This window comes from Macrobrachium nipponense, chromosome 35, assembly GCF_015104395.2.
Source record: "Macrobrachium nipponense isolate FS-2020 chromosome 35, ASM1510439v2, whole genome shotgun sequence".
Lineage (NCBI taxonomy): Eukaryota > Metazoa > Arthropoda > Malacostraca > Decapoda > Palaemonidae > Macrobrachium > Macrobrachium nipponense.
In genome coordinates this window covers 26,407,517-26,429,639 of record NC_061096.1, presented here as the reverse complement: position 1 = coordinate 26,429,639, position 22,123 = coordinate 26,407,517, and the positions used below count along the sequence as shown (strand labels likewise).

Below are 22,123 nucleotides of genomic sequence, written 5' to 3'. Positions count from 1 at the left end.
ATATTTGGTAAATTTACTTTTACTCATACATTCTTCAAGTCTACATATTTCCAAACTGACATGGTAGCATCTTTAAATCTGTTTAAACCTTGAAGTCAAGCACTGCCAGCTGTTGATCTTGCTTGCATTGTGCCACATGCACCACCTGTCAGTGTATCTCTATCACCTCGGATATTAGTTAGTTAGGTTGTTTGTCTGGGGTTTTTACGTTGCATGGAACCAGTGGTTATTCAGCAACAGGACCAATATGTGACTTCTGAACCAAGTCAAGAGTGAACTTCTATCACCAGAAATACACATCTCTAACACCTCAACGGAACGCCCGAGAATTGAACTCACAGCCACTGAGGTGGCAGGTCAAGACCATACCGATCACGCCACTGAGGCGCTAGTATTAGTTAGATCTTGATAGTGCATTTATAGTCATACTACCATTTCAAATGGCAAAGGCCATCTGAGATGGTGCCATTTCTTTCTAATCCCACTCTTTCGTCATCACTATCCTATCAGTCAGAAAAAATTGTAAATGTTGGTTATATTACCACATTTGTCTATCACATTACAGATAAGGGAAGGTAAAGTAGGTTGATACCTTTAGCTACAGTGTACCTTTCCTGTATATCACCAAAATGGAAGGCTCTCAACAACTGCATTTGAATGCCTAAGGACTAAAGATATCCTCAAGTATTTCCCAAGGGAGAAGAAAATCAGACTTAGGCACAGCTATGACCAAGCAATGCAACATACTATGGCTTGCAACTAAAGTGTGCAGAAATATTACAGTTTACCATATAATAGTATGCGCAGACAGTGAAAGCAATATCCTTGAATTTGAAGTCCCTGTTTTCTAAGATGAGGAAAGACAAGACTGAAAACAGTTACAAATGGTGACAAAGTTCGATAATTTGCAAACAAATTCCAAAGGGTGGATCAGTTTAACCAAAGATAGAATAAGAGTTCAAATTGGTGTCCAAAAGTAGATGTTTTTTTCATAAGGGGCAGAACTTTCTTTAAATATAATCTGATATGAAACATGTGCATTTGTGCTGCTATGTAACTTTGTTTCCTCATGCTAATTTACTTTAATTACTGTTTTGCATGTTCACAGTTACAGTATATGTGTATAAAAACAAGTAATGATTATATTGTAAATCAAATAAGAAGTGGTCACTGGGTGAATGAAACGATTTCATGACAAAAGATGAAATTATATGGCTGAACTATAATACCCCATATAGAGAAATGCCAACACCTCAAAACCATTGCTTTTTTCGGAAAGGTGGTAATATCTCTTATGGGTTCCATGTTTTTAACTGTATTATTATACTGTGAGCTCTTCGTAAAATATGTTTTCAAGGCAGTTTCTTTGAAATCCAATATGGCGGCTACGTTTTGCATGGAAGGTTCTCATCAGTGACGGCCACCATCTTTCCCCAGCCTTCCCAGCACCATTGAACAATGTTAGCGTATACAGTAGAGACCCGGTTCACGACCGTATTAGAACTCGACATAATCGGATTTCGCCACTAAATTTTCCAATAAAACTTTGTATCTGGTTTTTCAACCAAAAAACCAGTTTCCGACCCCCGACCATATGATGTTTGTAAACAAAACTGTGTTTCCGCCAACCGGCGCTAGTTGGCGTCATCCAGTGCTACCAAAATGTAGCATAATTTCATGTTTTTTAGCATAATTTGATCCAAGAATTGGAGCTTAGCATAATTTCTTTCACACTTAGGGTTTCTGTACAATTTTAGAATGTATTTTCACTAAAATTTTAAATAAATGCAGAAAATTCCTCAATTTCATACACAGCTATAGTGAATATATGTATCTTCTTAGTGAAATTGCCTCAAAAGCAGCACTAACAAATGAGTTAATTGCTAAGTTTGAACCCAACTAAGGAATGTTAAATTTTGCGAATATAAATAAATACCCACAGTGGCATGACAAACGATCAGTAAAGTGTTAATAATGTTTTTTCTTCACGAGTAAAGAATTACTTTTTTTCCTTTTTTAAGTTTTATTTTTTTCAGTAGATATCAAAATTTTAATTATGTCTGAAGTGATTTTCACATAATTTTCAAGTATTTATTCATTGTGTATGTGATCTGTTAAAGAAAAATGGTGCTTCAGTGGCATGATAATGATCAAGTAATAAGTACGTATGTTATTCTTCTTGAGTAGAGACTGGTTTGTTTGTTTACCTTTTATTTAGTTTTAATTTTTCAGTAAATATCGAAATGTATTTGAAGTAATTTTCACACATTTTCAAGTATTTATTAATTGTGTGTGTGACCTGTTATAGAATAATGGTTCTCAGTGGCATGATGATGCAGTAATAAGTAAAATTTGTATGTTTTTCTTCATATTTGTATGTGTGATCACACATTTGTCAAATAGTATACTAGTGATTGCATATCAAATAGTATACTAGTGATTGCGTATGTGATCTATTAAAGAAAAATGGTGTTTTATTTCGAGTTTGCTAACAAGTAAAGACCATCAAATTATTAGTTATAATATTGTCTGTTCGTAACTGTATCATTTCACCTAATATATAAATGTTTTAAATTTCCATTGCATCGTTGTTTTAGCTCAAATGTATTAGAGAAAAGAGATAATGATAGATTAATAGCATAATTCTGGCACAAAATTGCACCATATTTGGCATAAATTCTTGCTTGGACCGACTAGCATAATTTAGCAAAACGGTTGATAACACTGGTGACGCCACTCAAGCATTGTTTTAAAGTACGCCAGCTATTGTTTACAAACATTCAAAACACTGTGTCATGTCTCGTACACCTTGCGCGCATTTCGTTTGCTTTTTCGGTGGTATCAACTCTATACGCAGTTACCTTTTGATTCATCATGGGTCCCAACATTACTACTGGCTATCTATGTTCTAACCTTTTGCTATTGTTAATCTCTGAAATAATGGAAAGTTTTTACATGGCATCTCGCGTTTTCCTTCTTCAAAATGTTTCCATCATTTCCAACTCCAAAATAAACCTTAAGTTTCGTCTATCCTCTCCTCTGCATGAAAGTGATGAGCGAAAAAAAGATTTAATCAAGCACCCTTGCTTGATTTTTTTTTTCAAGCGTAGACCTATTCTAAAATCATGCTCACACTTGAGGCGCGCGTTTCAGTAGCAAATGCAATACGTATTGAAGTGTTAGGTTTGGAGTGAAGGCAATGTTACGTACGTAGGTTACATGTGCGGTTCGGTAGCGAATGCAATCTTTAAGCTTTGTTAAGCTTGCCGGTAAAGAAGAGGTTAGCCATAGCTTAAATCAGAGAAGCCGCTATGCCATATTAAGTGCGTTGCCATTTAGAAATTAAGACGAATCTTTTTATGTCGTACTGTAATACGTCAATGTTTACGTGTAAGATTTCGTAGTGAAATCAGTTACATACGTAACATGTTCGGTTCGGTAGCAACGCAATCTAAGCTTTTTAAGCTTGCCGGTAAAGAAGAGGTTAGCCTTAGCTTAACTCAGAAGCCGCTACGGTATACATTAATTATAGAAATTAAGAAGATTCTTTTATGTCTACTGTAAAAATACGTCATTGTTTACGTGTGAGATTTGGTAGTGAAACCACTGTTACATACGTAACGTGTGCCGTTCGGTAGCGAACGCAATCTTAAGCTTTGTTAAGCTTGCTGGTAAAGAGGAGGTTAGCCTTAGCTTAAATCAGAGAAGCCGCTATGTTATAGAATAATTATAGAAATTAAGACGATTCTTTTATGTCCTAGTGTAAAAAGACGTCATGTTTTACATATTTAACGTGTGCGCGGTAACGAACGCAATCTGTATGCTTGGTTTACTATAAGCGTCCTCGTAAAAAAGAGGTTAGCTTGATATTAATGCTGGTACGTAATGGTATAGTAATTATAGAAATTAAGAAGATTCTTTTACTTATACGTACGTACGTATATCTGTACCATGCAGTACCATAATAATTGTCAGTCCAATAAGCTTGAAACCAGCCCTGATATTGGACAATTTGCCGTAAAAGACGCACCTTTTTTATAAGGACATTTATGAAACAAAATCGTTAGTATCATAACATTTACTGAAAGATAATTTTCAAGCGATTTTGTGTACAGTATTGTAGTTGACTTCGTATAAGATTTACCATAAATTAATATCGAATGCAAACGTTTCTACGCTATGCCGCTATGGTTTGTTTACATCCTTAAATGCCGACTTACTGTAGGCAAATTTTCGTAAGTTTTAATAAATATAAATTGGGTTTAATTTTAATAGTTTATTAATTTACTGTAATAATTAGACTTGCTTTTCAATGTTTTTATTATGTTAGCAACACGTTTTATGCCTACCCCCTACACTACGTTCTACTTACTAATCACCTAAGTAGCCTTAGCCTATGGCGCTTGGTCAACAATCGGTTGGACGCAGGCCAGTTTTCTTTTATACTGTATATTATACATTTAAAATTATAAATATACGTTTAACATGATATTTATTTAACTTTTAACTTATTTAGTTGTAATTTACATGTAATGTATTGTATAAAAAGGCAAGGTTAGGGTAATAACTGATGGTCAAGAACGGATTAATCCATTTTCAGTTATTTCTTATGGGAAAACTTGATTCAGTTCTCGAAATAATCGTATTTCGACGCTCCTTCTGGAACAAATTATCGTCGAGAACCGAGGCTCTACTGTATATGTAACGTTTATTGATCTTACTCAAGATTGCAGTTGTAATCAGCACAATAAAACAACATTTTATTGCCTATATTAGTGAAAGTATGAAACTTGTTATTCCCGGGGTTATGGTTGGAACTGAATTCATTCTTACCTTGTAAGAATGAATTCTGCGGTCGGTACTGAAAAGGGGATATATAAATAATTTTTTTTTTATAGATATAGCTAAGTCTCGGTGATAAATTAGGGTAAAACATCACAGCAGGCCAAACAGGCCACCTACAATCAACGCTAGCCACCCTCCGAAAAAGTACATTATAACGCGTCCTGACACCGGAGATGGGCATCAGTCGCGACTTGTTGTTGGTGAGAAACGGAGCTAAAGACCTCTACTCTCCTTTCGTAGTAAGTATTTTCTCCAAAGTTAGAAATTAAGGCCAAATTTTAAGATTTAAGCTAAACAGAGGGTAGTGAAAAGGGTGGCTACGGCAGTGGAAATCTCACCAAAACGCTTTAGAAATTTTTACTTACAACTAAAAATGTTTCGAAGATTGACGCCATCTTGATGTTTACGGAGTCGCTTGTGTCAACAAACATCTTCGAAACATTTTTAGTTCTAAGTAAAAATTTCTAAAGCGTTTTGGTGAGATTTCCACTGCCGTAGCCACCCTTTTCACTACTCTCTGTTAAATCTTAAAATTTGGCCTTAATTTCTAACTTTGGAGAAAATACTTACTTCGAAAGGAGAGTAGAGGTCTTTAGCTCCGTTTCTCACCAACAACAAGTCGCGACTGCCCATCTCCAGTGTCAGGATGCGTTATAATGTACTTTTTCGGAGGGTGGCAAGCGTTGATTGTAGGTGGCCTGTTTGGCCTGCTGTGATGTTTTACCCTAATTTATCACCGAGACTTAGCTATATCTATAAAAAATTATTTATATATCCCCTTTTCAGTACCGACCGCAGAATAGGTATCCCGCAAGGGGCGAGATATAACCCAAAAGTAAAAAAATAAATGATAAAATCGAAGGGATGGAATTACGAAAACCTCAAAATGAGGTACAGATCGCGACCAGAAGTAACACCTTTATAGCGGCTGTTTTTATCGCTGAGACTTAGCTAAACCTATAAATCAATCAATTATACATCCCTTAACGAGGAAGGACCTGCAGACCAACCCGCAAAGGGCGAGATATAACCCAAAAGTAAAAAAATTGTAAATAAGTTGAGAGAACTTACGACGTTCCCGCAGCTTCTTCTTGAAGTTGGGATCGCTGCGTCTCCTTTGGTCGAAATAGATGCAGTACCCTATGAACAACGCCCCGGCCACGCCCGCGCATATCCCCAGTGTGCCCCTGGAAATCATGGTCATAGCATAGGCGTCCAGCTCGGGTGATTCGGCTCTCAAAATAGGGGATTTGTTGAAGGGCTAACGATGCCCGCACCCGTTCACCCACGGGTCGGTAAACAAGAGAAATCCGCTACCGGCCGGGATGAGGAGGAGGATGCGAGGCTCGGTCTCGGGGGAATGGTGTCTTGCAGTAATTAGGACCCCCAACAATCAATTAAACAGCTCCTGAAGAGGCCAATTTACCTTAAATTAAGCTTTTATATAATTTCATATATTCGACAGATTAAGAAAAACTGCTGCCATGGATTCGTTATTTTTCCCTCGGCTAAAAACGGAGTCTTGCAGTAATTAGGGCCCCCTTTAATCTATTATATAGCTTCTTAATAGACCAATTTACCCTAAATTTATCTAAACTTCTGTATAATTTTATATATTCGACAGATTAAAACAGCTGTTGTCACGGATTCGTTTTATTTTCCCTCGGCCCAAGACGGTGGCGCAAAGCTAGAAATTGTAGCTTAAACCTCATATTAACGTCTGGAAATTGTTTTCTATGGATTACCTTTTAATATAACGCTGGCGAATGTATTTCATTCGCTCATAAAATCGTATTGAATCAGTAGAGATGGAGAAAAATACGAGTATCTCGTCAAAACCTCGAAAAGTACGTACATATTTCTATTTTACTCGTAAATTCCACCTTTTGAAGTGAGATTTAGCAGAACTATGTAACATAATGCTTCTCTAGGACTCTGGAATTTTACAGAGTGTTTTTTTTTTTTCTGTGAATGTGCATTAGTGCTTTTTGTTACTCCGAAATGGTTATTATAGTAATGGTTATTATACTAATTCAGCTTACGGCCACCGAGAATATTATGCAAACTACCAACAAAAGTTCAGCGCCGTTGGTTACATTGTTATTTATAACTTTATAGCATTAATGTTTCTAGATACTTCTTTTTACATAGTTGGCATCCATATACACTACAGTATCCGAAATGAAATGCCTGGTAAACTACTTGTCACTAATTTTCCATTCACATGTCAAAGTTTGATCGTTAACTAAGGAAAGTTGAAAAGAAAAAAAAAAAGTAAAACTGCATAATTTACCTAATCTAATATGTCGGTGCTATCAAAAGAAGTCTAGAAATGTCAAAGATGTGAGTATATCCTGTGTTTCATTCATGCCATTTCTGTTTTTTAATGTGTCTTCTTCTTCTTCCCAGTTGGTTCCCATTTTTATATGGGGTCTATTTTTCAATGTCTGTGTTACATGCATTTCTGTGTGAATGAGTTTTAAACAACTTTTTTTTATACGTATATCTTACTGACACATCTGTTGCACCATGATGAATCTGTGCGTGGTAAAGGCCATCTTAGTATTCAAATTCTTATCAAATTATTACTGATAAGGAGTTTCCGTCTCAGTGAAGGTTATATTATTTGTACGTATGGGTGTTTATTTAGCCGTGGGATTGATATTCAACTTATTTACTTGTTTTGAATGTGCAACAAACTAGTGCTATAGTGTAGTGCAGTAATATATGCGTAGTGTTGGCTTATTGTTTCACACAAGAATCTACTTGGATGTTTTGTTGCAAGTCATTATGTTATTGTGTAAAGTTCCATATATGTATTCATCTTATTTCGATTTATTTGTCTATTTTATTTTATTCATTTATTTTTATTTATTTTTTTCTGTTATTTATTTATTTATTTATTTATTTATTATTTTTCCCTTTCTTTCATTCCCTTATTGTCTATTATGTCTTGTATTTTATGGTTTGATCGACAAATTATATATTTTTTGCCACTATCTTATTATTTTCATCCTTGGTTATTCTCAACATTTTTCTCTCCCATATTTCCTACGTATCTCTATGGCAGATTGAAATGCTATAATGTCGAATGATTCCTGGAGGTATATGGTTATATAACGATTAAACTCTACAAATCATATTATTGGACGCACGACGAGTATTGAAATGAACGTAGAGCAATTCACAGATATTTCCTCTTCAACAGAGAATATAAAGAAATTTTTATTAGTTATATACGAGGAAATCAATACCAAATAATAAGATAAAGGCTATCTTTCTCAGCTTAAGCAAAGGTGTGGTATGGAACCATATTTGGCAATTCATTGGGGGTCTTATAAGAACCCATGGTCTAAAGTAAACAAACCTATTTCCATTATGGTTGATGGGCTTTTCAAAGCCTACTTTGGTGTCAGTATAGGGAGAATTCACAGTCCTGCATTGTTTTGCCTTTGTATATATAGCAGTACAATATGTTAGACTGCTTAGTGCTTAGTTATTCTGTAATGTGAGCAACGGTACATATCACTGACCATGTCTGTATGAAGAAAAAAAGTACCTGCTAATGGTGCCAAATGAAATTTTTTTAAGCTATTTTATATGAATAGATTTAGATTCTTACTGATAAAGCTATATCTTTCTTAGAACAGCTATCACGCTATTAAAGCAGTGAGTATGATAACGAAGATATACGTGATATAGCTTGATATATGAATAATTTTCCGTTTGAAAAGGGACATTGGCGCTGGTGGGAGATTTTAAATCCCGCGCCATATGTGACCCCGCCCACTTAACCAAAGTTCCAAAATCTTTTTGAGTTGAATTGCTTTTTAATCATTACAGAGACGGCAAGGAATGAAAGTACAAATAAGAATGGAAATATTTGTAAAGAATCTTCGCAATGAGGTACGTACAGGGCGAAAGGGAAGATGTAAGGAAAATATAAAAATAATTCTGGGTGGGAATCGGCTTCTGTGTTGTTTACATGCAAATGGCGAAGATAGCGTCGAACGAGAACCTTCATGTCTTTTACGTCAAATTGCGACGACCCGAAGGCTCCTGTTAGCTTTTAGCTCACGCCCTTTGGTCCCGAGCAACCCAGGTAAAGTGTCAATATTGTTCGGGGCGTGAAATAACCGCCGGAAGTCTGTGAAATTAGGTCGTGTAATATGTGTGGGAATGGCAACCACATTTTCAAACGCCCCGAAACTACTATTGCTGTTTGCTGGGTTCCAATTAATGTTTTATTGATGTCGTTTATGACATATCGCTGACATGTCATGTCACGGGGAGGGCGTGGTTGCCAGGGTCGAAATAGGTCACGTGTGGCCACGTTGCTTTATTAGGACCAGAGGGACATCGTAATAAAGTTTCAAGGTCAAGAACAGGAGCTCTGGGTATTTAGGGAGGGCCAGGTTATCCTGTTGTCTGTTGGGTGATGATTTTTGTCTCTAGGGATTTTCAGTTGCCACGACTGGTCTTTTTCTAACCCCCACCCCCTCTTTTTTTTCGGTATTTAGAGTGGGAAGTAGTTGCTGCCCCGTTTTGGGGTTCCTTTATTTAATGCCCTCTAAGGTGAAGGGATAATTCCCTTACGTTACGACGAAGGGCCCCTTTGTTATACCCCTGGTTTGGTTCACAGGGAAAATGTCAACATGTCACTTTTGGAGACACATTACCCACTGAGGAATAATGTTTTAGTTATATGTTTTATATATTTTATCCCATCTATTTGTTTTGCATCATAAAAAAATGGTGATACAGATGTCAAAGCCTGTTAATGTCCCCACTACTACTACTACTAGGTACATACCTTAGCATGCTAGGCCACATTATCCAAGAGATTGCTTTCTCAGGCCATTTAATACTAAAAAATGGACTGATTCCAACAGACAAGCATTTTTAAACAAAACATTTCTGATATGAAAAGGACAGAATAGAATATAGCCTTAGGTACTTGTTGATTTAGTGGGTTATCATATGCCAGCACTGGCCCCTGCTCCTGACTAGCCTAAGAGAAAAATAAAAGACTGGCCCATTAATTTCTTTTATCAATTAGAAGATAAGACATCAAACACTATTAAACATCTGGAGGTTTTACACATCAGTCATTATAAAGTTCAAGTTTACAGTTGATAGGAACCTAACTTGACTTTGGCAAATTGTCTCATAACTTGTCTGCAGCCTTAGTATTAATTTCTTTTGTCGTATTTCTCAGTTTTCTACTTTTTATAGATTTTACTAGTTTATATTTGCTTTATGTGCATAATATAATGGTAACTGCAATTTAGGTATAGGGTAAACAAATGAGTGGACTAGCTGCAGCCACCTTAACCGTGTTCGGACCCACCTTCAGAAAAAGTACGTTAACACGTTCTGACACCGGAGATGGGCACCATTCACAAGTGTCATGTCTTGAGGTGTTGCTCCCATGACCTATGACTCGTGACTGGTGCCATCTCCAGTGTAAGGATGTTTTAAAGTACTTTTTCTGAAGGTGGGTTTGAACACAGTTAGGGTGGCCACAGCTAGTCCACTAGACATGTTTTATGCATTTTTTTAACATAATTGTGGATGTTAATCTCATCACAGCCTCTTACATGTAACAATTGTGGAGGGATCCTAGTGAGAAACCTGAGGTTTTTGGGTGAATGGACCAAAGTGAGTGAATTGCACCTATTTGTATCATTTACAAGGTTCGGCATAGAGTATAAAGATATTTAAAAGTCCATTACTGAGATGGGAGGAATTACTTGTAGGTTGGTGAAGGGTCATTTTCCTTTTTTGTAGGGTTTATAAAATAGTTATGATCTCCCTCATTACTTCTTTCATGAAGGCAGGTAGTGTTAAACTGAAAGTCTTGCATCTCAAACAGTGTCCAAAAACTTATGAAGCACAACAGTTCTAACATTGAATTTAGATGCTACAAACATCCATTGAAGATATGAAGCTCTTCAATCAGAAAAATATTTGTTCCTACAGCAGTACAAATCATTGTAATTTTTGAATAGGAGTGTCTTTCATTATGGGGCTTGTCTAGCGCCATAAGATCGGCGAATTATGGCGCCATAATGATGCTGACGGTGTGCCATCATGGCGCCATAAATCACTGAGTTTTGGTTAACAGCGGTTTTCGCTAATCAGCGCACTCCCAGGAACAGAACTCCCACGGATAACCGGGGACTGCCTGTAGTGAGTTTTCAGTAGACGAGGTATCCTTGAAGAGTTAGTCAACTTCCCCTCTGAGTACATTCCCCTCTTTGGTGAAAGTTGGGTTTGCAAGGAAGGTTTGGGATTATTACACCTTCCGTACCATGTGAACTGCTATGTCTGCTGTTGCAGCCTTCTGGGAGCTCAAGTCTTGAGCTTTCAGTAGCAGTAAATCCCATATGTAAAGACCTCAGGTTTGTATGTTGGGAAAAATACAAATTACTTTAAAAATTTGTCATACTACTTGTTTTAATCCAAACTCATCAGTTTACACAGGGGGCCCTTCCGTTCTCCTAACCTCCCTAGTCTTGTAACAAGTCCAGACAGAACAGGAAAGGACAGCCACTCTTGCTGATGCTGGGGTTCATGAATTTGTGGCCAATGGGAAAGCATTCTTCTCCATCTTTATTTTCGTTATATTTGCTACGAGCGCCTTAATGGCGTGGTCAGTATGGTGTTATTGAGGAGTGAGAGATGTGTATTTCTGGTGATAGAAGTTCTCTCTCGACGTGGTTTGGAAGTCACGTAAAGCCATTGGTCCCATTGCTGAATAACCACTGGTTCCCTGCAACGTAAAAACACCATACAAGCAAGCAAACAAACAAAATTATTTGCTACGTCTTTTGGAGTTCTCACCATGTGCAGAGGCTCTGTAAATTGATGATTTTGTTTAAAAAACGTGTTTCACAAAAAATTTTATTTGTCTGTAACAGTGAAGTTGCCTGAGGTGGACAAGGTGATCTTAACATAGTCAATTCCCCATAGAGCATTAGGAAATATCATCTTGCGAAAACATTTTAGATTATTTCAAATTTAATTTCATCATTATGTATAAGAATCTTGTTTACAGTGGAATGGTATGATTTTTCTTTGTATTTTGTTGAATGTAAAGTATTGTTTATTTCTGATTGCTTGGTATTCCAGGATATAGCTTAGTACTATAGATTGTAATACAAAGGTGTCACAACAGTAGTAACTCCATTTGGCAGAAAGAAAGGATCAATTCCCAAGTTAGGAACCACTTTTTGGATACAGGCGTTTACAGGCCAAAGCTTCTTGACCAGCTAGTACTTGGAGCCTGCCCTCTTCTTCTTCTTCTTCTTTTCCTTCAAACCTATTATAAATACACAGATTTTCATCGTCCAGCCTCTCATTTCTCAGTGTTTCAAACTCATAATACATAGACAGTGAAGAGGGTGGTAGGTTTCTCTGGGTGGATCCATGTGGTGCATGTATGAACAATCACTCGTATTATGTTTATTATAAAGACTGTGAGTCTGGTGACATTTTGAGACTTCAGATATTGGCACTATATGATAGATGGGTTTGTAGAAAAAATTAGGTTTATGCTTGAAAAACTCAGTATTAATATTTCACTCAGAATCATGGACTTGCTTGTTATAATCATTTGCTCTTCAACTTAGTTGCCTAACCTCAGCTCATATGCCAAGAAGTTTGAGTAGCATTAGTTTTAGACATGATATGGTACATATAAGAGTAAGAGCTCTTCTGGATCAAGAAACTACTCAGGTCCCACACCCTACGGTGACAAAAATCAGAATACCAAAATGTAATAAATGTCGGAAGCTTTGTCTCCCTTGTAGCAATCTCTGTGGGGGCTTACATCAGCTCTAAATACAGCTTGTCAAGTATGAGCACTGTATGTTTAAAGCATCAAGTTGTTTTGAATTGTGAGGATTTTTTACAGGTTAATAGTTTACTTACTTCAGATCCTTTTTCCAGGTGACCTCAAGACTACAGAATGGACTCATTTTCTTTATGCCCATGAATGTGTGGCATAGTTTTTTCCCGAGTAATCTAAGATCTCTTCAACCTTTGCGGATGTGATTGTTTACTGCTCGGTAAAGCTTCATGATAGAATAGACACACGCAAAGGAAAGTTAGACCAAACACTGACACATTTGCAGAGGTAAGTTAGTTAAGGACATGATTCAAGATGGATATCCCTCTTGATCTGAAGCTCTTCATGAACAATACAACTACCAAGGTCTACAAATGTGATCAGTGCAGTGCCTCTTATTCCGACAAAGCCTATTATGACTTGCATAGGCAGACACACCAGAAGGATGGCATCCCTATGGTGCAAATTGTTATGACTTCTCCACCACAAGCCACGACACCTCAGCCAACTCCTGCACATCAGCAGCAGCAGCAGCAACAACAGCAGCAGCAGCAGCAGCATCAACAGCAGCAGCAGCAGCAACAACAGCAACATCAACAACAACAGCAACAGCAACAACAGCAGCAGCAGCAGCAGCAACAACAGCAACAGCAGCAGCAGCAGCATGTCATACATCAGCAAGATCCACAGCTGACTGCATATAAAAGGGCTTATGGGGGGGAAATACATCAGATATATGAAGTTGCACCAACTACAAGGTATCAGGTTGTTACAAGCTCTCCTCATGTGATCAACGCTGTAAGTCTAGATAATCAGACTCAGGTTAGTGTTCCCACTTACACATCTCCATACATTGTTGCCACAACACAGGAAACTCCCCAGAGAACTATAACTAGCATACAGAGTCAGCAGCAAACACATCCTCAGCAGCAGCAGCAGCAACAACAGCAGCAGCACCAGCACCAGCAGCACCAGACTCAACATGTTCAGCCACAGCAGCAGCAGCAGCAACCGCAGCAAAGAACTACCATTACAGCAGTTTTAGACCCCAAGGATAGACCTTTTAAATGTGATCAATGCACAGCTTCCTTTATAGATCATTCTGAACTTATTGAACATAAAAAGAAACACAGTGGTGATGGCCCATTTACCTGTGAAGACTGTCATTTTACATTTATGTATAAAAGCCATTTCCGCAGTCACAAAACGAGATGCCAAAAGAAACGAGCCATGATGCCACATCCTCCCAAACCCATTATCAACCCCAGTCCTGTCAAAAGACAGTTTCCCACTCACAATCAGCATCAGCAACCTCAGCAGCAACAGAAGGTACAGCAAACACAGTCCAATAATAGAATTTCAGCCAAGAATAATGTTCATAATAACAAAGTGAATACAGGTTCTAATAATATTCCCTTTAATCCTAATAATCCCAGTTTCAAGAGGCAAAAGAAAGAACTTAGACAAGACAGACCGTACGAGTGCCACGAGTGTGATGCATCATTCCAAAACGTGCAAGATTTAGAGGCCCACAAGTCAAAGCATACTGGAGAGGGCCCTTTCAAGTGCGACGAATGCAGGTTTGTGTTCCTTTACCGCAAGTTGTACGAGGCTCACCGCAGGCGGTGTGAAAAGAAGAGAAGAGTTTCGAATCCTGGTAACACAAATGCTACTATAGTGCAGGCGCAAACTATACAACAGACTCAGCCACAGCAGCAACAGCAGCAGCAGCAGCAACAACAACACCAACACCAACAACAGCCACAACAGCAGCAGCAGCAGCAACCTCAGCATGTTATCCACCAGACTCAGTCACAGCCTTTGCAAATACACACAGCAGGAGGGAGGACAGTCACTGCTGTACCTACCTCTGGCACTGCAGTGCAATTGATTACTCCAACCCAACTTCATAATGCTGTTAATCAACCTCAGGCCACTGTGATTGATATGAGAGCTGTACCAGCAGGGCAACAGGTTCAACAAGTACAGCATATCCAACATCCTGCGATTATAGAACAAGTCATTCATGTTGCTCAGATTCCCACATCCATAGCTGGTGGGAGACAAGAGATCAAATATGACCTTGTCCCCGCAACAGTTGACATGGGGGAAGTAAATCAAATTATGAACCTCATCAAGGTAAAAGGTCACCCGCAGTAGCAATGGCTTTTAGTCAAGGCCCAGGAAAACCCGCAACAAAATCCCCAGCAAAACTAAATTCTTTTGCCAAAATTTGATGCGCAGTAGCAGTTGACTTTCAGATTTAAAAGGATTGTCTTTATGATGTTTTAACAGGAAGGTTACTTGCTTTTAAGAATCTGTTGCACACACACAAAGGCATGTACATTATAAATATAAGTATGTTCTGAAATGGCAATGAAATTTAGATTTAAAAGAATATTACTTTTGCTTCAATTTCATTCATTAGCACAGTGTTTAGATGGAGTTTCTGGGTTTTGGTTGTGAAAAATCGGGGTTTTACTCCTGATCAACGTGAAGTATTTTAGTGAACTGGAAATTGTAGGTTTTGTATTCTGATTGAAGGCATATCACTTTGGTATGGATTTTCAACTCTTCATACAGTTCTGTCTTAGAACATTTGACAAATTATTTCTAAGTTGTTTGAACTACAGACATACCTCCACTTACGTCGTTTTAACTTCTGTCATTTTATACTTTAGTGGTGTTTGTGAATAAAAATGGATAATCAGATTCAACCATTGTCATATACAAGTAAAAAACCCATAGCCTAAAAACAAAAGTGCAATTTGCATAAAAGTTAAAAATACATGTACTATAGTCTTATTTGCATGACGTTGGGTAGCCGTAGTTCCAGTACCTGCAGTATGGTAGCACTGGTTCGTGGCAGTTTATTAAAACTTGTATTTGTGTATGTATATTTTATTTGCAGTGTCTCATTTGTATTGAACTATGAAGAAAGTTCCTATTGCCAGTTCTAGTGCTGCTGATCTGCACGCTAAATTGTTAGACGATAAGGTGGCTGTGCACTTGGAAAAGGAATACAAAAGTGGTAATGTTAAAATGAAAGACGTCTGTAATCCTAATATTCATGACTGACTCTGAATTAAACTCGGTACGTAATGTCCATTTCACTGTTGAGTGGAACATATATGCTTGAAAATGCTAGTTTATTTTATGTATAGACATAAAATTTTTGAAGTATATATCAATATTTTCATTGTTACTTATCTGTCACCTACGATCCTTGAATGACTGACTTAAGCTTAATATTATTGCTTAGTGGAAGTTTATGCTTAATAAGTTTGTTTACAAAAATTTGTATATTAAATGCTAAAGATAGTGTCAATAATGCAATTCATGGTAAAATCAGATATAAATTTTTTAATACTTTGAGTATTTTGGGACAGCATTACTCAGCCTATGGCATCTGAGTTCGTTATTGCCAAGCCTACTTCTATGTGCATGCAACATTTGATCATCGATTTTTAGGTTTTTCAATTTTATGGGTTTCTTGAATGAGGAATTGTGAAACAAAATAAATCTATAATATCTTCTAAAGTTACAGTTGTTGGAGGAAGAAGGGAAGCTGGAATGTCCTGAGATTTGCGTTTGATGAGGGTCCTGCAAGTTGTTGAATACGTAAATATTTTACAAAACATGCAGGCATGGTAAATGATGTGAAAGAGTACTGTGTTTAGTACTGCATGAAAGCCTATTTTTGCATTTTTATGTTGGTTTCATACAGAGCCAGTACATACTGATTTGTACTTGGATCTCCCTTGTTAGAATCCTAATTAATATTTCCTCCAAATCTGTGTGTGTGTATTTATGGGTTTGCAAGGATTATAAATTATATATTTCAGCAATATTTAGTATATATATTTGGTAGAGCAAAAGAAAGACTGGAATCCTCAAACTGCCTGAAACAAGTTGTAAGCCATTTGATCATAAATATGTAGTGGACTAGACTGATAAGCATAGTTAATTGTATTTCATTAAGGAAACTGGGATGTACTAGCTTATTAATCAAAACTTTGAGCAAAATAATATGCAGTGCAAAAGGGTAAACAAGCATATGCATACCAGAAATTCATATATTTTTTTTTCAAAGTTTACAAGTAATCAGCAAATGAACTGAGAATATTCACATGTAAATTCTGTGATTCTCAGTGTATTAATGACATTACATACGTATGTGCTGTATTTTTACTCTCATTTGTCGATTACATGAAAATATACTCCTGGACAGTGTGGTTTTGTGAATTTTTATGTGCATACTGAATAAAAAAAAAAATGCTGTCATAGTACGTGTGTATCTTATATGTTACATGGTCGTATTGGAGCTTAGGCTATAGTTATACCATGAGTTGAAACTTTGGGTAGACATAATTCCCTATATTTACTGATATACACAATTATGTCAATCATATACATATGTAGAAATATTACCTATATCAAAAGTTGGAGTACAATAATGATACCCTGTGGAAAAGCGAAAAAGGGAGAAAACAGAAGTTAAAGAAGAGCATCCCTCTTGTAACTGACAGATGAACCGAGTGCATGCACATATATGCTGTCATTAATACTACACTGAAAATCACTATTTACTTCCAAATGTTCTAACTTTATTTGGTGATTACTTGTTTAAGAAATTGTATGATTGTCTTGCATGTGTTTGTTTACTCCTCTCTTCTTCGGTGTGTATTATCATCTTACTCAAGTTTTGATAATCCCTTAATCCTCATATCCCCTAATGAAACGTAATTGTGTATGTATCAATATATTGCATTGCATATTTTCTCTCAAGTAGTTTATAAATTTTTTCCGAATTTTAGGTTGGGTATACCAGAATGCAGCAATAAACTGCAGCTACTTTCTCAGTAGAAAGTCAACAGACAAATACATATGCACCTGCAGTGCATAGATACTTTTTTATATTGTATTTCTTAGACGTGTATTGTAATATACATTAATAATTCAACAGCTTACATGACCCTGCTCAAAACTTACAATGAAATAATGTTACATAACAGAGGGAAGAAGAATTAGGTCATTTTGACAATATTGTTGCTATTGTTGCACCTTCTCTGGAGTTATGTCTAATCTATATTACTGTGTCTCAGGTCTCCGCTACTTAACTGGTTTTGTTACTTATCGGGAGTCCGGTCTCCCAAGTTGTCCATCACATTAAAGTACGAGTGTTCTAAGTGTTGGTGGATAAGGTTGCAGTGATAAAAACCTTGGAAATGTGCTTTTAGCTTGAGTTGGATGATGATAAAGCACATTTAAATATTTAAGTTTATTAAAAAGACAATAAAAATAGAACTATCAAACGAATGACTTTAGTATTAAAGACATGATGGGGCTGCCTATAGTGGTGTACTATAGGATGTCTAGGTAATTTTTTAATGGGTTTATTCAAGTCAGGTCGGTTTTTGACTTGAATTATGAGTCTTGAAATGAATTAACGACGTAAGGTCAGGTATTTCTGTATGTTTATGATTTAGTTTGTAGAGATATTGAAATACGTATGTATTTCTGTGCAAAGTATTGCGTAAATTATTTTGTATTACACGAGAGAAATTATATTTATTTTACTATGATCCAAAATGTTTATCTACTAGATATAAACCCATGTACCACAATTGCCCCGTTAACTATGGCTATAATGTTGGGATATGGTGCTTGGACAGTGAAGACACTTGTGTTAATTTAATATTTAAAAAAAAAATGGTTTCAGTTGTGAATAAGGTAATCAGCAGGTTTAACGCGTGCCTCAATGGCGTGTTTGGTATGGTCTTTGCCTGCTATCTCAGTGGCCGCGAGTTCGATTCTCAGACATTCCATTGAGGAGTTAGAGATGTGTATTTCTGGTGATAGAAGTTCACTCTCGACGTGGTTCGGAAGTCACATAAAGCCGTCGGTTCCGTTGCTGAATAACCACTGGTTCCATGCAACGTAAAAACACTATACAAACAAACAAGCAGGTTTAAGAGTTCTCTATTATTCAATTGTACCACAGAAGGTTGTAGTAATACTTTCTTTCTTTGGTACTCTTTTGAGTTGGAGTCTATACTTGAGGACTTTGGCACAGAAGTAGTTCCTCAATGAACAATAAAAAACAAAGCTAGGAAAAGCTAGTTTGGAAAAATAAAAGGTAGGGAGCAGTGCAGTAGGCAACCAAAGGAACACTGCTAGAAACCTTGAGTACTGTCTTCCGCATGCTGTGCAGGCCACACCCCTATAGTGTCTTAACGTATATCTTGGGATACCCTTCAAATTCATTTCTCTGCTGACTGCTTCACTTTTGTTAGGAACAAAATATCACTTGGCCAGGGACTCTTGATTAACATTCAGCTGATTGGTCCCTGGTGTGTCCAAAATGAGGTGGCGCATGATAAAACTTATTTTAATATAGTATATATTTACTGTTGCACTTGGAAAACAAGAACCCAGTTCCCAGGCAAGATAATTGTGGAAGAATTAGAATCTGTTCATTTGGTGACTACCTTATACATAACCCAATGGCTCCTAAGTTAGGGTGCTGTTGAAAAAGCTTGTGTATCCTCAGTCTCCAACCATGATATCCCAGCCATTAGGCCAGAAGTTATGGGCTCATGTAAGACAAGAAGTTTTATGTTAAAAATATTGAGTTGTATTTTGAATTGACAGATATTTTAATCAGAATATTGAATGAGGAAAATTTTTTAGACGTTACAGAGGAATTAGTGGTGCAAAGGGAAAGTATTATAGATTGAAACCCTTAATACTGTACGTAAGTATTAATATTGTTGAATGCGCATTATTATTTTTATTATGTTTCATGTGAGATTTATTTTAGAAGTATGGAATTTTAAAATGAAAATATGACATAATGGTGGGAAAAAAGTCTGTTGATCCTATTATATGTTAATGAAACTTGGATGTAACAGTTGTCCATTGTAAAGCAAGCACAGGTTATTTTTATGTCATGCAATTTTAGTCTTGTATTCACAGTAATTGTGGTATTCTGAAAAAGCATCATTAGATTAGACCACTTGAGTACTTTTGATAGCCTGACTGGAGAGATGTTTTGAATTTTGTATAAATAAAAAAGTAAATGTAGTATGCAGCATAATTTGAGGTTTATTTGCTTCATTTTAAATACAAAATGTGTTGTTTTCCTTGTGGCTGTCTAGTATACACTACTTATTTGTTATTTAATGGTTTGGGTATCCTAGCAAGTTAAGTTGCATTACGTGCTTTACTTAATCTGATCATGTTTTAAACAATTAGGTTATGCTAATTTTGATAAATCTCACCAAACTTCTTGTTAATAACATCATAAACAGTTTTGGTGAACAGGAAATTAGGAGGCAACTGTCATCCTGCCTGCTTGGTGAGTTATGATAGATGATGCACCTGTGTGGAAGTTAGAAACTTGCTACATGCACTACAACAGATTTTTCAATTTGACTGCTATTAAAGTGGGAGCAGGTACCTCTTGTTGTTGCTGGTCAGCTACATAGAAGAAATTATCTGGGCCTTGACTCGTGAGAAACAAGTATTTTGTTTCATAGTTACGGTATGTGATTCATGAATAATGTACAAATTAATGGGCATTATGGAAAGCTTAGGGTCAGTAATATGCTATTTATATTGCACTTGTGGTTTAAAAAACACATTTACCTTGGAAGTGCAAAAAAGTGAATCATTAAAGTGCCAAGACTAGAACTTACGCCTTGGTGTATTTCCAAGAATGTCTCTTGCAAAAATACATATATGCATTTCAGATCATTATTTTAACAAGTTTGTTATAGATAGGCAGTGATTTGTACAATATATGTCTGTAGACAATGAATACTGTATATGATTACAAAGTATGCCATTTTTGTACAAGGAAACAGATGACACATTAGCACTGGTGTTTAAAGAGTGCAGATTTATATACGGTTCAATAAAATTTTACCTTTAGCGTCTACAGTCGTATATCAAGTACGTCACGTTGCCAAATTACTCAAGAGTTGAGTGTAAATTTGGCATGTTCAGCATTGAAGTTGAACTCCTCTTCCCTTGTCTTGTAGATTCATAATGCAATTTACATTGTATTCCAGCTCCCATGTTTTTGCAGCTGAAGTTTACATCCTCAAGTTGATATGCAACATTAAAACTTGTTCTCTCAGGGAAAAAAAAATCTCTGCAGCCTAATCAATAACGTCTTCTCGACTAAGATGGCCCAATTTGCAGTAGGAAGTGGGGCCACTTTTATGTTTCCCAAACAAAAGATATGCATTCCGTGTATTTGAAGGTGGTGTTTTAGAACTCTGTGATCTTGCTGTCACTTTTTGTACTCTGTGGTGTATTTGACAATGAAATTAGAAAATAGCTTGAACAGTTAACGATATGTATTGCGTAGTCTTTAGCTGCTGTGTAACATGGGCATTGGAATAGTTGTGTTTCTGTTAGATGATGATATATAAATTTAATTATATATATATACAGTAACGGCAGTGTAAATAATATAGCCTATATTCCTCATTCACCTTTGCTGTATGGGTGCTGGATTCTAGTTCCCTGGTCAGTAGGTACAGTACATAGTTCTGTAAGTGATAAAAATGCTATGATGTGAAAATTGATGTGAATTGCAGTCAGTCTATGAATGATGTGTATTCTGTTATTGCTATTATAAGGAAATCATAAATATGCATATTCAATTTTAAAAAGTTGTATAATTATATTTTTGTACAGCATGCACCCCCATATTTTAGGTTGATAGAGTATACATATATATGTTTCAGAAATTTTTTTTCTGAGAATTGAGTAAACTGCCTTTATAGTTAGTTGTAAGTCATTGCCCCTGGAAACATTATAGTACTACTATCTCTAAGAAAAGATGGAGGATTATGATAATACTACCTTTATTATTATTATTATTATTTTTTTTTTTTTGAAAAGCATCTTTGAAATGGTGCTGCTTCTGCTGAGTTACAAGATTAATATTGAACAGTACTTAAGGAGCAGGTTTTAGTGGCTATTTTACATGCAAACATCATATCTCAGCAATTGATTACTTTAGGGAATTCTTTTAAGTAGAACCAGTCTTTTTGCTCCTCAGACCTCGTGACAAGCAGCTACCTTCTATTTATACTTGGTACATTCTTTGATTGATCCTCTGTGACTTAAGAGAAATGATAGGACAGTATTAGCTACTGATTTTCCCTTTTAAAGGGTGACCGGTATGAGCAGGTTCTATATTTTTTTTCTTTTTTTAATGCTTTATGTGACAAGGATTATCTTTTTGTAAATATGGAATGATGTAGTTCCTATTGTGAATATAGAAGATAGACATAACGTTTTATGATAAGGACAGCGCGCTTCACTCAATTTTTACTGTTTATATTAGATTGTTCATAGTCTTGTCAGGGGTTGAAAATACCCTTTAACACCTCCCTAATAATTTTCTAA

The 22,123-nt window shown here is 36.4% G+C and overlaps 2 protein-coding genes across 3 annotated transcripts in view; one reads left to right on the top strand and one right to left on the bottom strand.

Annotated features, from left to right (window-relative positions):
- The window catches only part of LOC135208501 (mitochondrial import receptor subunit TOM20 homolog), a 32,225-nt gene extending 26,060 nt beyond the window's left edge, over window positions 1-6,165 (bottom strand). Inside the window, exon 1 of the mRNA XM_064240751.1 lies at window positions 5,917-6,165. Coding sequence (XP_064096821.1) covers window positions 5,917-6,049 — 133 coding nt within the window. The 5' untranslated portion in view covers window positions 6,050-6,165. The remainder of the gene's footprint in view (window positions 1-5,916) is intronic.
- Window positions 6,166-8,601: 2,436 nt separating this feature from the next.
- LOC135208499 (probable serine/threonine-protein kinase yakA) overlaps window positions 8,602-22,123 on the top strand; it is a 13,539-nt gene continuing 17 nt past the window's right edge. The window contains exons 1-2 of one of the 2 annotated variants that reach the window (XM_064240750.1): window positions 8,602-8,751; window positions 12,799-22,123. The exon at window positions 12,799-22,123 is cut by the window's right edge and continues 17 nt beyond it. In XM_064240750.1, coding sequence (XP_064096820.1) covers window positions 13,013-14,857 — 1,845 coding nt within the window. In that variant the 5' untranslated portion in view covers window positions 8,602-8,751; window positions 12,799-13,012 and the 3' untranslated portion in view covers window positions 14,858-22,123. Of the gene's footprint in view, window positions 8,752-8,791; window positions 8,948-12,798 lie in introns of those variants that run through there. The other variant, XM_064240749.1, reaches the window with a different exon arrangement.